The sequence below is a fragment of the Dromaius novaehollandiae genome, chromosome 26 (assembly GCF_036370855.1).
Source record: "Dromaius novaehollandiae isolate bDroNov1 chromosome 26, bDroNov1.hap1, whole genome shotgun sequence".
In the NCBI taxonomy this organism is placed as follows: Eukaryota; Metazoa; Chordata; class Aves; order Casuariiformes; family Dromaiidae; genus Dromaius; species Dromaius novaehollandiae.
Window position 1 is genome coordinate 7,524,431 of NC_088123.1, and position 13,753 is coordinate 7,538,183.

Consider the following 13,753-nt stretch of genomic DNA (forward strand, 5'->3'; position numbering starts at 1 on the left):
TGCAAGCTCTTTGAATCAGTACCATCCCTCTGGTGTATGTTTGTACAGTTACCAGTGTAAAAGATATTACTAAAGACCCACAAGCTTACCCGACTAGTGGCATTGCACCAAAAAGGAAAATGTCCCAACAAGATGAAATCAACTGAACCAGCACAAGATTTCATCATTGCCTTTTTCAGAAGAACTTTAATTGTTGTTTGTCCTGACATTTTAGACTCTCTCTGTAGAGGCAATTTAAAAAAAAAAATTTGCACAAACATGTGCAACCAGAACTGAAGTAAACAGGGTATGTCCTAGAACAAATGTTTGGAGCATAGCAGAAGCTTTCTCTCTCAGAAGCAATTCCCTTTTCCACACATGGGACTTAAAATATCCTTACTATATTTAATATTCACAAAGTACTTGCCTTATTTAAAATGAATAACTGGATGATGGTGGAAACAAAAAGGATTTTTAAATCTCTTTTTGTAGAGATTTAATCACCTGCCAGCAGTGATAAACAACAGCATCCATTTCTACTTCCTTTATTTGAAAGAGCACAAGGAAGTGAAATCTAATGTAAACAAAATCTGTGAAGTATAACTTGGATGTTGAAAATGAATAATCAAAATGACTTTACAAAGGCACAAACAATAAAAAGCAAACTTTATGATTGAAATGAAAAGCTGTTTAAAATCTAAGGCTACCCAGGATGCACATGTTGACATCAAAGCAGTAATATTTAAAATCAACAAAATTAAATTCTAAGCCTGTGCTGAATACCTAGCCTGGGAAGAAAACAAAAACAACCTCCCCCCAAATCTGAGTTGAATACCAGGGCTGGAAAAAAAAAATGTGCTGCTGATGAGTTTCCCATTCAGAAATCTCATTGTGTCAGATATTTCTACTCCTTTTACAAGACAAGAAGGAAGCTAGGGAAAGTGTGAACTAACAATAATTCTCTAAAATTAATTCAAAGGCAAATATAACTGAAGATGTGTCTTTGCCACCAGCAATTTTTCACCTAACATTGGAATCAAAAACTGATCTGCAAGTATTTTGTGGGAAAAAGTCTACTCCAGTATAACCTGGAGTTGACTATGTTCTCAGTATTATCTTTTACATACAACGGTACTTCACAGAGTCTGAGTAAGCTAACTTGTAAGAAAGGAAGCTAAAACCCACTGATATAAAAGCTATTGCTCTAGTTAACAAATGGAAGTGAGATCAGCTCTGGCCCATGTGTTCTTTATGTTTTAAATAAACTTTTTTTCTTTCTTTTGCTGTGATGAGTATTTCTAGGGAGGATGTGTTGGTTCTGAAAGCTGAATTTCAATATGCATTCAATTAGATTGAAGTGTTGTGTCCCTTGTTTCTTTCATATTGGAGTGGGATGCTATTACTCCTTTATGGGTTGTGGTATATGTATGTATGTAGTTACATCAGATTACTTTTAGGATCATAATTGTTTTCTCAGGTGATAGGAATTGATGCAATTATCCTTTTCTCTTTTGTTTTCTCTTTTTCTGGTGTTCATGTTGCAATACGTGTCTTTCCAGCTCTGCTTTTCATCCCATGGGGAATTGCGAAGGAAGTGCAGTACTGTGCTACAGAAAACTAATCTCTTGGAGGTTATTTATCTGAGGCAGAATGTGTTAACTTTGTTCCTTTCATGAGGCAAAAATAGAAATGAAACATTTCTTTGGTTAACAAATAAGAAATCTTAGGAAAGCAAGGTTGAGAACATAAGATGCCAGAAATACAGGGCCTGATTCGGACCTGGTAGAAAAAGTTGTAATCCGTAGCATGAATTTTCAAACTTGGAGTCACTAAATGAAATGGTGATCAAACAGGGTCTACTCTCAAGTCCTTGATTCAGTCCCTGACAGGACAGGTTAGGAATGACACAAGTCACCCATTCTTCCCCAGGAGCATCCTTTTTCCTCAGCCTTCATTTGGTGTTTGATTGGCTCTGGATGGTCCAGCCCTTAACTGGAGAACAACGTTCCTTTGAGGTGGAGCAAGAATTATATTAGGACCTTGCACTGTTCAACATGATCATAATTTGGAAAAAGACAGATGTACTGTGAGCTGATAAAGCTTACTGATGACATAGAATTATTCGAAGCAGTCTAAACAGAAGGTGCCTTGCAAAAGAGTTGCAAAGGATCTCAGGATACAGAATGACCAGGTGACCGAATTGCAGAAAACAGTCATATAGCTAAATGTACAAAGTGATGCACATGAGGAAAAAGGAAAAATGGCCAATGATAGTCTTTAAATGATGTTCAAAGATCATAAGAAACAGGTCTTAACATAATTCCTGGAAGACATTAATCCAGTTCATGGATAGTCAAAAAAAGAAAGCCAGCTGAAAAAACTTACTAGAAAATGAAATGAGAACAAAACAGAAAGCATCTTATGCTTATAAATCCACGGCATGCTCAAGTTTTGAATTCTTTATGCAGTTGTAGTCACATCATTTCAAAAAGAATGTAAACAGACTGAAAAAAAGATAAAAGGAAGAAGCACTGAACAGCTTCCCCACAGGAGTTCCTAAGTAGACTATAACTCCTCAACTTGGAAGAGAGACAAGTGAGATGGATAAGATCCATTAATTCCCTTCTCCCTGATTTTCATTAAAGAAGACAGTGAAGTTTTTGAGGCATCAAAGCAAAAGAAAAAAAAGTTAACACACAGCACAATAATTAAGGCTGTGGAACTTCCTGTCAAAGGATGTTCAGAAGCCAAAATTATTGGAAAAGGATTTAGATGAATTCATAGAAGCTAGATCCATTGTGGCTATTAAACACAGTGGTCCAGATTCAGCCTCTGGCTAAAGTCTCTGATTAGCAGAAGCTGGGAAGCTGTATCAGGAAAGGAGGATGCACATGCTGTGTTTCTTCAAGTAAACCCACAGATGCTTGGACTAATCTCCACTGCTAGATATCTCTGCAAATGCTGTTAGCAAGTTGCCTTGCAGAACATAGAGACAGATAGCAATACACACAGATAGCAATGTGGGGCGATATTACTACTATAGTCACAGATTGGTCAGTCACACAGTCACATTCCAAAAATAAAAAGTTTTCTATTGACGAATGTGCTGTAAAAAGCATATTTATGGCAAATATATGTGAATTAAATTCGAGGGACTCAGAAAAATAGACCAGGCCAGTGTTATTTTAGATTACAAACATGTCTAAGTCATAGGTCCTGCATTCACAAAATAACCTTTAAAATGAGACTTCAGTTCACCAGAAGCAAGTGAAGTTTTAAACCGGCTAAGTATAGATTGGTTCCCAGCTTTTTCCTATGCTTCTTACCCATAAGGATTTTACTTTATTTTACCATGCACACAATGTTACGAGCATTCTTTGATTGCCATTAAAAATTGAGAAGCTGTTCTTTTGCCTGTAACAGTTGAATAGATCTAAATTACACTTAGGATAAGCACAGTATTATTTTTATTTTAGATAAATGTCAAAGATTGCCAGGCCTGCTAAGCTGAGAAAAAAACAGAGATTGACGCAATCTGAAAGCCAAGGTCACTTTGATTAAAGACAGTCCTAATATTTTATTAGTTTCTTGCATATATATTATTTCATTGTTTATTTCATATCAGTATTCTCAGTTGTATGGTTTTCCATGGTGGATTTCTTCCTATCTTTCTCTCTTTCTATCTAGAGGAAGTGAAAGCGTTTTCTTTGCTTAACAGAAGAGGGGGGATTTAGGTTTTTTATTTTATTTTTTTCTATTTGCTCTGAAGTTATAATTAACTTGAAAAACTATTGATTTCTTTTCCTCATGTCCAGAAAAGTAAAGAACCATGTACGTTACAAGCAGATGAACTACAAACATCCTTTTATTAATGCATCATAAATCAGATTTTTTTTTTCCGATTTTTCAACCAGTCCCCATACTGAATATTGCCAAGAGGTTTCTGTATCTAGCAATCTCACCAGTTTATATGGCAAACTCATTTCATTTGTATTGTCGTCTTCTGGAGACAACAGTTTATGTCAACAGCATTTCCATTGCAAAGTTCAGAGAGAGAGGAAAAAAAAAAAAGCATACCTAGCTTTTTGGCAAGGTCAGTACCCAAGAAGCTTTTCGGTTGAGTATTATTAAACTGCTCATTTTCATAAGTAGTAAAAATAACAGAAGACATCTCATAATCTATTTGCTTATATTGTCATGTATCAAAACATTGAGCTGAACATGTTATATGTTACTGTGGTTTCCAGTAAGCCTTCTAATTCCCACTGTAGGTCATAGGATTGCAGTTACATTTTTTGAGTGATTATGCTGACAGCCTACCTCTAGTAGTGATCAGTGCCAGATCTCTTATCGGAAGAGAGAGAGAGAAAAGCCTCATTTTTAAGAGATGCACTAATGCATAAAACCTGTATTGTAATTAATATAGTTGCATATGTATGAGTAGTATATTCATTATGTTCTTTATATACACATAGATGTCATTTGTGTATATTTAGATACATAAATGTGTCCGTATTATACATATGGATAGTTTATAAATATTTTTTCTGTAAATGCCTGTCACTAAACTTTCCTTGTTTCAAACATATAGAGAATTAATTCATTCTTAACTTTGTTTGCAAAGAGATACACTTCAAAGTAGTGAACTTTCTTATTGCTGAGATATATATTATAAATAAAAGCAACGAAGAAAGCCAACAAATACTTGAACTAACCAAGTGAGAAATGACTGTAAAGAAACAGCTGAAAAGAGATTAATGAAAAAGAAAGGAAGGGAAAAATATGGACAGCATAAAATATTCATATTGTCAGCAAACAAGGAGAAAATGTTTCATTTATAGAGCTAGACAGGAGCAATATAGGAAATAGATATGCTCCATGTAAATTTATTAAGTGCAATTTTGTCTCTCTCCCTCTCCCCTCCTCCCCTCCTCTTTTTTAGATAAAAAACCTCTTCATGAAATAAAATCCCAAAGTAAGTTATTTTTTTCTCTTGTAAATATGATTTTTTTCATCTTCTCTGTAATTCTGTTTTATTTGTTTAGAAGCTAAATAAAACTGAAGGTTATATGAAAGGCTTTTAAATCTACTGAAAGCATCTTCTTAGCGACTTTGTGATTGTAGGTTGTAGACTAAAAATAAAAAATGTGGTCATTCTTCAGTAATTGTGCATCGGACTGGGAGCTCATTCTGTAGGAATGCTTATCTTGAAATTGAACTCTTGAGTACTGCTAAGGTCTTGTGATTAAAAAAAAAATAAAAAAAGAATATAGGAGTTTGGCTGCCTTGGTTTAAATCTGGTTCTGCTACTGACTCTATGTCTGATCTTGGTCAGCTTGCTTCAGCCTTAATTTATTGCCTGGTAAAGAGTGTTTATGTATGTTTTACCCTGCATAACATTTATGTACTGCTTTAGGGAGCTTCTCTATCAGGCAATCTTTTTATTTCTCAGTCTTCTGTTGATTTCAGTGGAATTTTAGTTTTATATAGACATTTGCAGTAAATTGACTAATTGAAACACTTCACTTAAAAAAAAAAAAAAAAAAAAAAAAAAAAAGACCTGGCACACTTCACTTTTCATCAAAACCACAATTTCCATGAGACCTATCTGTTTTAAAGCTGAGACATTGCTTTTTCCTTGATTAAACCCTATACAAAGTTTTGAGGACTTCTGACTGCTTAATTTTCAATATTTTTTTCTTTGAATTTTGACGAATAGATTTATAAACATATTTTTAGCCTAACTAACTCCTTTGAAGATGTTAGGACAAGAATTTGCCTCTTTCATGAGACATAATGGATGCAATTGCTTTCATCTTCTTTGAAGAAAGATTCTCTATTATTTACTATAAGCTATTTCCCTTTAAGTCTGAGAATTCCTCCAAGGTATAAGGGCACAGGGTGCTCAGGTTATTTGAAATTTTATGAAACTTGGGCCCTAAATTCTTAGAAAACCTTTATAAAGCCTAAGCTAACCTCAACTATATTTATTTAGGGCTCACATGCAGCAGACAGCAATGTCAAAACCGCACATAATTTTCTTGGAGGTCAAAAGTTGTCTGTTTGGCTGTCAGATACCAGAGGATTCTTCTGTATGATATAGCAAGAGTTTTACAGGAACCATTCAAGTTCAAATGCATGTTATCCACAGATGACTTCACTGGTCAGGAACGTAACTACATTGCAGCAAAAATGTGATGCAATAAAAGTAGTAATTATAGAGGAGCACCGTTATTGGCTGAGATGGCTGCGACTTGTGGTGGGTGAAAGGTGTTTGACTGCTAGCTCCACTCTTAACATGCTGGAGTTAAGTAGGGTCTATCATAACCACCCAATTTGGCGCATTATGTAGTTCTGAATGTGTCGGGAGCTCCCATGACAGTATTTCACCTTCACCTTTTCCAATTCTGAAGCATTTCCCTGGATGCTCAAAATTAAATTTAGGTAGCTCAAAAATGGGCTGTGGTTGGCTTGGTTGCTTCAGTCCTTTAAATTGTGTCTCACCTTTGTCTCACTGGAATCATCTCCTGACTGGTCACGTACTGTTGCGTGTCAGCTTAGCTCAGGCAGTTGATACCTTTCTGTTTATCTGTGCAGTTCCTGTTTAATTATAGGATCTTGAAAGAGCATCAGTCAAATTACTTTAATTTCTGATTTCTTAAAAAAAGAAACTTTAATGGAATTGATTTTAACATGCAAGGTTCCTAGGAGAATTAAAGCGTTTCTTTAAGCTGTGAAGTTAGAAATATATAATACAGCTTGTTGCTATGCAGTGAAACAGGAGCTTAGTTTAAGACTACATGAATCATCATTGATGCAAAATCAAAGTCAATTATGAAAATAATTGAGAAACAGCCTGTTCTACTAAATAGCCTTATTCACGATTCTCTGGCTTTTGGTCACATATCATATCTATTAGGACTTGTGTTCCTTTTGTTAGGACGTGTCCTCTAGGAATGGCTATATGAAGAAATGGAAGTTTTGCTAAGGGGTACCATGAGAGAGATGGAAAGTGGGGGAAGAGCGGAAGCTAGAAAAATCTTTTCTATCTCACAGCAAACTGATGGGAGACTGGGGGAAATGTATGCCCTGCATAGCTCCTGGAAAGCACTTATTGTAAATGAGATAATTTAATCAATTACATTTCCTAATGTACTAAACCAAATGTTTCATTTTCTGCTCCTGCACATCTTAAATTATCTTCAGGTGCTTTATGAAACTTAATCATAGTTAATAGAAACTTCATTACCATCAAATGTGCTTTCAATAAATGTTGTGTAACAGTGTCATGAGGTGGAGTGAAATATAGGCTACAATTACAACAAACGTGTACCCTGTAACTGATGTGGAGGGGAAAAAAAAAAAACTTAGTGCCTTATGAGAGTCACTACCTCCTCTGGGTTGGGAGGATGCAGCTCATTAAATAGTAATTGGTTGACTGTAAATGTTTTCTTTTTCTGTTTGTTTTTCCCTTTGCTCCCTTCTGACAAAAAGTAAAACCTTAAAAATTGCCCCCTATCCAAAGCTGCCATGTTTTCTTTTTTTGTCTTTAACTTCTAGTCTCCAAAACAAAGGGAATTCTTTACACAAAGATAGAAAGGAGAAGAGATTAAAGTTACTTTAAAAATATGGTATATGTTTCCATACATACACCAACAATGTCCTAAGTAGAAATGAAAGTCACCTTTCTTAAGCAGCTCTATTGCTTGGCATCAATAAGAAGGAATACCATGTCACACTTGTTTTACTCATTTAAGATAAGGCTGTTTTAAAATTCTGCTAAATTCTGATGGATTTCAAAAATTTTCCTTCCCCTGAACTCTAACTATTAGTTACTTTACGGTTGTAGGTTTTTCTTCCCCTGCCTAAGGAATAGGTATGTTAACATATGCATAACTCTTTGAAATAGAGCAGTGAAGATCTTACTATAGTTAAGGAGATTCAGAGAAGAATACATGAGTTTTTAATCATGCCATTTATAGAAAACAATCAAATTCAGGTCCTAGGGATAGTTAAAAGAATTCCCTGAAAATAAAATTCTTACGTCATCAGAAAAATTTTGCTTGGGTAAAACTTCTAATTTTTTTTTAATTGTATATTCTTGCTTTCATCTTTAAGTCGTGTACGACAGTTTTTTGTGGTTTATAAGAGTCTAAAACGTACAGTATCTAACATTTGAATCAATTGAAAGTAATAAGCTAAACTATATAGATTTAGAATAATAAATCAGTGTTAATCAAGTGTGAGAACTTGAGGTGTGCTGTATATTCTCAGTTTTTGACGGTGCAAGATAGAACCTCAAATCGTGTGCTTTCTACCTATTGTTGTTATGGTGACAGTAGTTTTTAACAGGTTATTTGTGTATGTTTAAGACTTCATATTCTGTTACCCCAAGTAGGTGAAACAGATCATTCACATTTTCAGCATTTTTCTGTTTTAAAGTTATGACCAAAATAGAAATCCTACGGAGTTATGTGGTGAAATAACTACCAGCTCACTCCAGTTCTCTAGAAAGGAAAAGAACCCACTTTCTATCAGATTTCCTGTGCCACTGGAAATATATAGCACTCCTTCTCTTGGCTTATTCATTGTACTGATTAGCCACAAAAATTAAGTCAGCGATAGAGCTTCATAATTCCCTGTAACAACAAAATAGGTTGGGAATATAGAAATTAGAAGAAATAGAAATGTAATTCGTTTCTGTACTTCTATTCTGTATGTGATAATAGGGAATTGAAACGGAGGTAAAACAGTAGCTCTGTGATTAAGACATCGGATTGGGATTCAGGTAGTTTCGGTTTGGTTTGAGGTATTTCCCTAGTCTTCCTTTGTGACCTTTTGAAATCGTTTATCATTATGTTTACATTTTCCAACTGGGGGATGAGAATATGGACAGCTCCCTGTGTTAGTCTAATACATTTCTAAGCACGTTTAGCAGCTTATTTTCTAGAATTCCAAACTTTAAACCTAAACAATTCAAAATTATGTTCACAACATTTTGCAACTCATGGAAAAAATGGAAAAAAGATTCAGATTAAAAAATCTTTAGTAACTGTTACTGAAAATTCTATTCTAGTAGAAATGAGTGGATCTATTTACTTACAAGAAATTCTGTCTATTGAGTTATAAATAATTGTCATGTCATGCCATAGAAGAGGATTTTGTTCTGAAAGCTGGTATTTGCACAGAACCTAGAGCTTGGTGAATTTTTTGGTTTTGTTTTTCAGCAAGTTGTTAATTTTTTTAAAAACTGAAGTTTTTTTCAATGTGACATTATTTGAAAATTCAACAGCTGCAAAAGTATTTTCAGGGCTAAATAGGTGGTGCTAGTAAAACTGATTTCAAAATGTTTATTTGGGGTTGATTGGGATATTTATGGTATTATTTTAATACTAAATGGTTGAGAATAGGGAAGGAAGAGGTGTTTTCTGTTAATGAAGTTTGATCCAAACTGTTTATTTTACTTTTGGTTCAGCTGCCTAACTAAAAAAATCAGTTACTCACATTGCCCTATTTGTAGCAGCTATCCCATGTGCTTCAACCTACTTAAATCAGTGTTTTCCTACTCAGTTTTTTTTGCTGCTACAAGTCATATGGCAGTTTCACTTATGTTAGAGAACAGTCAGTACGCAGCTATTGCACTTGGCAGCTGGTGTGCCTTCCCAGGAAGTTCAGCTGCTTGTATTGTTAGTTGTCAGACATTCAGTTGACATAAGAAACTGGCAAGCCAAGAAAATGAGCTCTTCTGATCCTGCTCACAGGTAGTCATTTCCTTCATCTCAGTATTCTGAAGTTTTATGTTTATTGTAAAAATTCAGCTAAAATAAAGTTATCTGATTTTCTGCAGAATACCTATGCACTACAGAAGCCCCCTCCCAAACACAAGCTGAGGAATGTCAGTAATTGGCTATTTATTCAATGCTAAATTTGACTTCCTGTCCCGTTTCTGTACATTGCAGTTTATTTACTGATATTGTATAGTCTGGATTTCCCAGTCATTTTATGTTGCTGTTCTTTGTTATAAATAAATGCACTTTCTTTATATACTTACTTCCCACTTGATAGCAGTAATTACCACATAGTGGGATAGCAGATGATATACATTGTGGATACATGATTATCTCTTCCTCTAAACTGGAGTATGGCATTAAGGGAACTATCTAAGGACCCACTAAGTATACTTGCTAAGTAATTTAATTTCATGGTGCGTGGTCCCAAATCCCAAAAGATCTAGAAAAGTGCGATTGTATAATTAGATTACATAATATAGCAGGTTTCATTTGGATTCACTCTTTTAAAGAAACAAATTCCTCTTCTTTGCAAGACTGAAATCTTAGAAAACTTGGTTGTAAGTTTAGCAAACAGGTGTGATCACAGGAAGGTTCATTTTCCAACTCTGTTTTAAAGACTGAGGATGCTTGCGGGAATCCAAGGTGATATGCAGGACTTCTTCAGCCCCTCTCTGACTTTCAGAGGATGGACTGCTTCTTCTCATAATAAAGCTTACACAGAGAATGAAGAGTGGAGAAGGGCTTGGCGGGAGTAGGAGAAATCTTCCTTAAGATTGATGGAGAATGCCTTTTTTCAGAGGATTCATGACCTGCATTAGCTCCAGAACTCAAAACTTTCCCTGGAAGCTAGCAGTAGATGAGAATCATGCTAATACTTATAACAGGCCTCTGTAGCTGCAGTTGTTCCACATTCTCTCATTTAAGGGTTGCATTACCATATCTGAATGATTTCCACTGGGCTAGAATGAGAGCTGAAGGCATACCCCAGCAAGGAGCCCAGGCTAGCAGTGTGTGCTGAGGAGAAGGCTGTGCAGTAGCCAGCTCTCTGCTTTTGACTGTGCATTGATTGTTTGACAAGTCAAACTCTCTCCCATTTTTAAAAAATGGCAAATACTGTGATGCAACCCCTAAAAACAATGTGACCTCACCTATATGGAGTGATGCATCAGGAAAATTTTGTCATGCTTTCAAATGCTTGCTTTTCTGTGCTCATTTGTGCACCACTGTCCTGCTGTGGTCTGCTCCACATTTATGCCCCAAGCTGTACCTCCTTGGCCACATGTCTGTGGCCTCATATAATCCCTTTGCTCATGGTCTTCAGTCAGGGCATTTTCATGAGTGTTGCTGACTTGGTACCTGCTTTCTCTCCTTTCAGATATTGAGAATGCCAGTGACATTGCTTTATACTCTGGCCTGGGAGCAGCAGTCATTGCTGTCGCTGTGCTGGTGGTTGGTGTTACCGTTTACAGACGGAGTCAGAGTGAGTACGGCGTGGATGTGATTGATTCGTCTGCACTGACAGGAGGCTTCCAGACATTTAATTTTAAAACAGTCAGACAAGGTTAGTGTTGTGATTTCATTTTCTTTTCTCTAGAGCTCCTACTGCAAAGAGATACTAAGCTCATATGCAGTGCCTGGCTCTTGGGGCGGGGGGGGCGGGGCGTATCCCAGCTTAATGCTAAGCAGACTGGTCCAAAGCCAGGTGAGGGTAACTGAAACACAGGGAACAAGATCTGGGCTGTTTGAACTGTGATGTCTTTTCCTGTCTCTGCTACTGATTTGTCATGGGAACTTGGACAAATAAATAACCTCTGTTGACTGCACTTTCTCCCTTTAGCACTACAGAAATACTGTCACTAGATTCTAACATGGCATTTGGGACTTAAAAAACAAACAAAAAAAAAATACAGAAAGCATCCATCTGTAGTGCCTTCCTACTCAGTTATATATCTATTTTCTTCATTAAAAGTGATCAGATTTTGATTACATTGTTAATTTGAGCCATCCACCTCTCAGTATTTTATAAGCTGTTCTTTGCATGCAAACATCCATATTCCGAGGTCTCTGGAACAGAATAAACATGTGTAAACATGCATTGAATCTCCTTTTTTTCTTTTTTTATTAAGACTTCAGAAAGTCACCAATACAATAAAATATGGAAGAAATAAAACCTTTCTCTAAAAGCAGCACTCAGATGTTTTCTGGAATAGTATTTCCTTTGGACAAAAAATGTGGAGGTTTTTTGAATCAAAATGGTGATTACTTTAAAAGAGTATGTTTATTTCTTTCAGTGCTGACATTCTAATGTAGATGCCTGCCTTATTGTGGGTGGGTGGGTGTGTTGGTGGGGTGTGAAAGTATCCCCATGCTTCCTCTGTCTTTATGAAAATTAAATGTGTTGTAGAGCTGTTTTTTTGTTTTTATGATTATTTTCTGAGAGATACTCCTCATGAAGCATAAATGGCAAGAAATTGGAAGAGAGGCTTGGTAGACTAGGAGCTCTGAAGGATGTTTACTCATTCATTTAAATAAATATTCAAGCCTTAAATTAGAATCTCATAATTCTCAGTGACGGGCTCAAATAGTAACCCTTTCCTTTGTTGTTCTGTTTGCCATGAAAATCTTGTTTTGGGCCTGGGAAATTTCTTCTTTGAATTAATGCTGAGACAGGCAATTCTTATTATGCCAGGATGCTATTAGTTCAGTTTCAGCTACTTTGGGTGCTCTGTCCATGGGTTTTTAAATATGACTATTTGTAAACTGAACAATTTAGCTCCCATGAAGAAAAGACTCCAGTTCTCTGTTCAGTTTGCTAAGAGAGCACAATACTGACCTAAGGACAACAGTTTCATTTCCCACACAAGGTGTAAAGGACAATAGATGCTGTCTAGAGGCCTCTGGATAATTCTACTAGGTCACTTTTCAGCTGGAGCTTTAAGGCCACTAGATAAATGGTTTGAGCTACTGTTGCACCAGGATAAGTTATGGTAGGCAGCCTGGAGAATCATTCTGACCTAAGTATTGCTTGCTTCAGTACTCTTCAGGCTGCTTCATGTGATAGGCCCAAATGTGTCTGTTTAGAAGCATCTCTTCAGTAATTTGCTTTTTCAGCAATTTCACTTAGAGGAAAAGATGAAGATTCTTTCCCAGTCAGGGAATGCTTCTCTGGCAGATGGAATTTTATCAGCAAATAGGATCTGAATAGTTTATTTTTCCTAGAGAATCCTATTGGCTAAAAAGATGAAAGTATGACCATTATTTTTAAATTTCTGTGAGAAATGAAACAAATAAATGAATGGCTTTCTCCTCCTGGAAAGAAATCTGCTGAAAGGTAGCTGATCGTTCCCCCACCACACTTCCCATCAGTAGCTTACTCTTATATGTAAATGTGCTGATCTATCAACAGTGTACAAACAGCCAGATATAGTCTGTTTCTTCTGAAACTATCTGAAGTGGAAAATCTCCCCTTCTGTTTTACATAGAGAAAATGTTTTTACATAGGGGGGGAAAAAAAAAAAAAGCATAGCTGTGAAGCAAGCCATCAGAATTATGCTTATCTTCATGTGAAGAGAAATACAGAATGCAGCTTCTTGGTAAAAAAGCGGAAATGCATTAAAATAGTTGTAATCCACAGTCAATAAGATGCTTAGATATCAAAAGCCTTGCTTATCAAAGTTATAAATAAAAATATGTTTCAGGTCATTTGTCTGTAATCTGAGATTCTGTGCTAAGTTACATGACGCTACACAGGTTGAAAACGAAAGAGGCTTGTTTGTGCTAAGGAGCTTTAGAATGATCCAAATTTTATTCTTTGGAGAAATGTATTTATAATGTTAGCTATCCACCTCTTATTTTCAGAAAATGAATTACTGGAGACATTTTACATTTAAAAAAATATATCACCGAACTATCTAAAGAATTCAGGCCCTAAAAGTATCCATTCCTCCTCTTTTTTTTCAGAATGTTTCCTGAGCTAAAATGCT

The 13,753-nt window shown here is 35.9% G+C and overlaps 1 protein-coding gene and 1 long non-coding RNA gene across 2 annotated transcripts in view; one reads left to right on the plus strand and one right to left on the minus strand.

Annotated features, from left to right (window-relative positions):
- Positions 1 to 13,753, plus strand: part of UNC5D (unc-5 netrin receptor D) — a 171,415-nt gene that overhangs the window by 117,988 nt on the left and 39,674 nt on the right. The window contains exon 8 of the mRNA XM_026122357.2: positions 11,146 to 11,331. Coding sequence (XP_025978142.2) covers positions 11,146 to 11,331 — 186 coding nt within the window. The remainder of the gene's footprint in view (positions 1 to 11,145; positions 11,332 to 13,753) is intronic.
- The window catches only part of LOC112996711 (uncharacterized), a 178,170-nt gene that overhangs the window by 10,449 nt on the left and 153,968 nt on the right, over positions 1 to 13,753 (minus strand). The gene's annotated exons all lie outside the window — the stretch shown is intronic.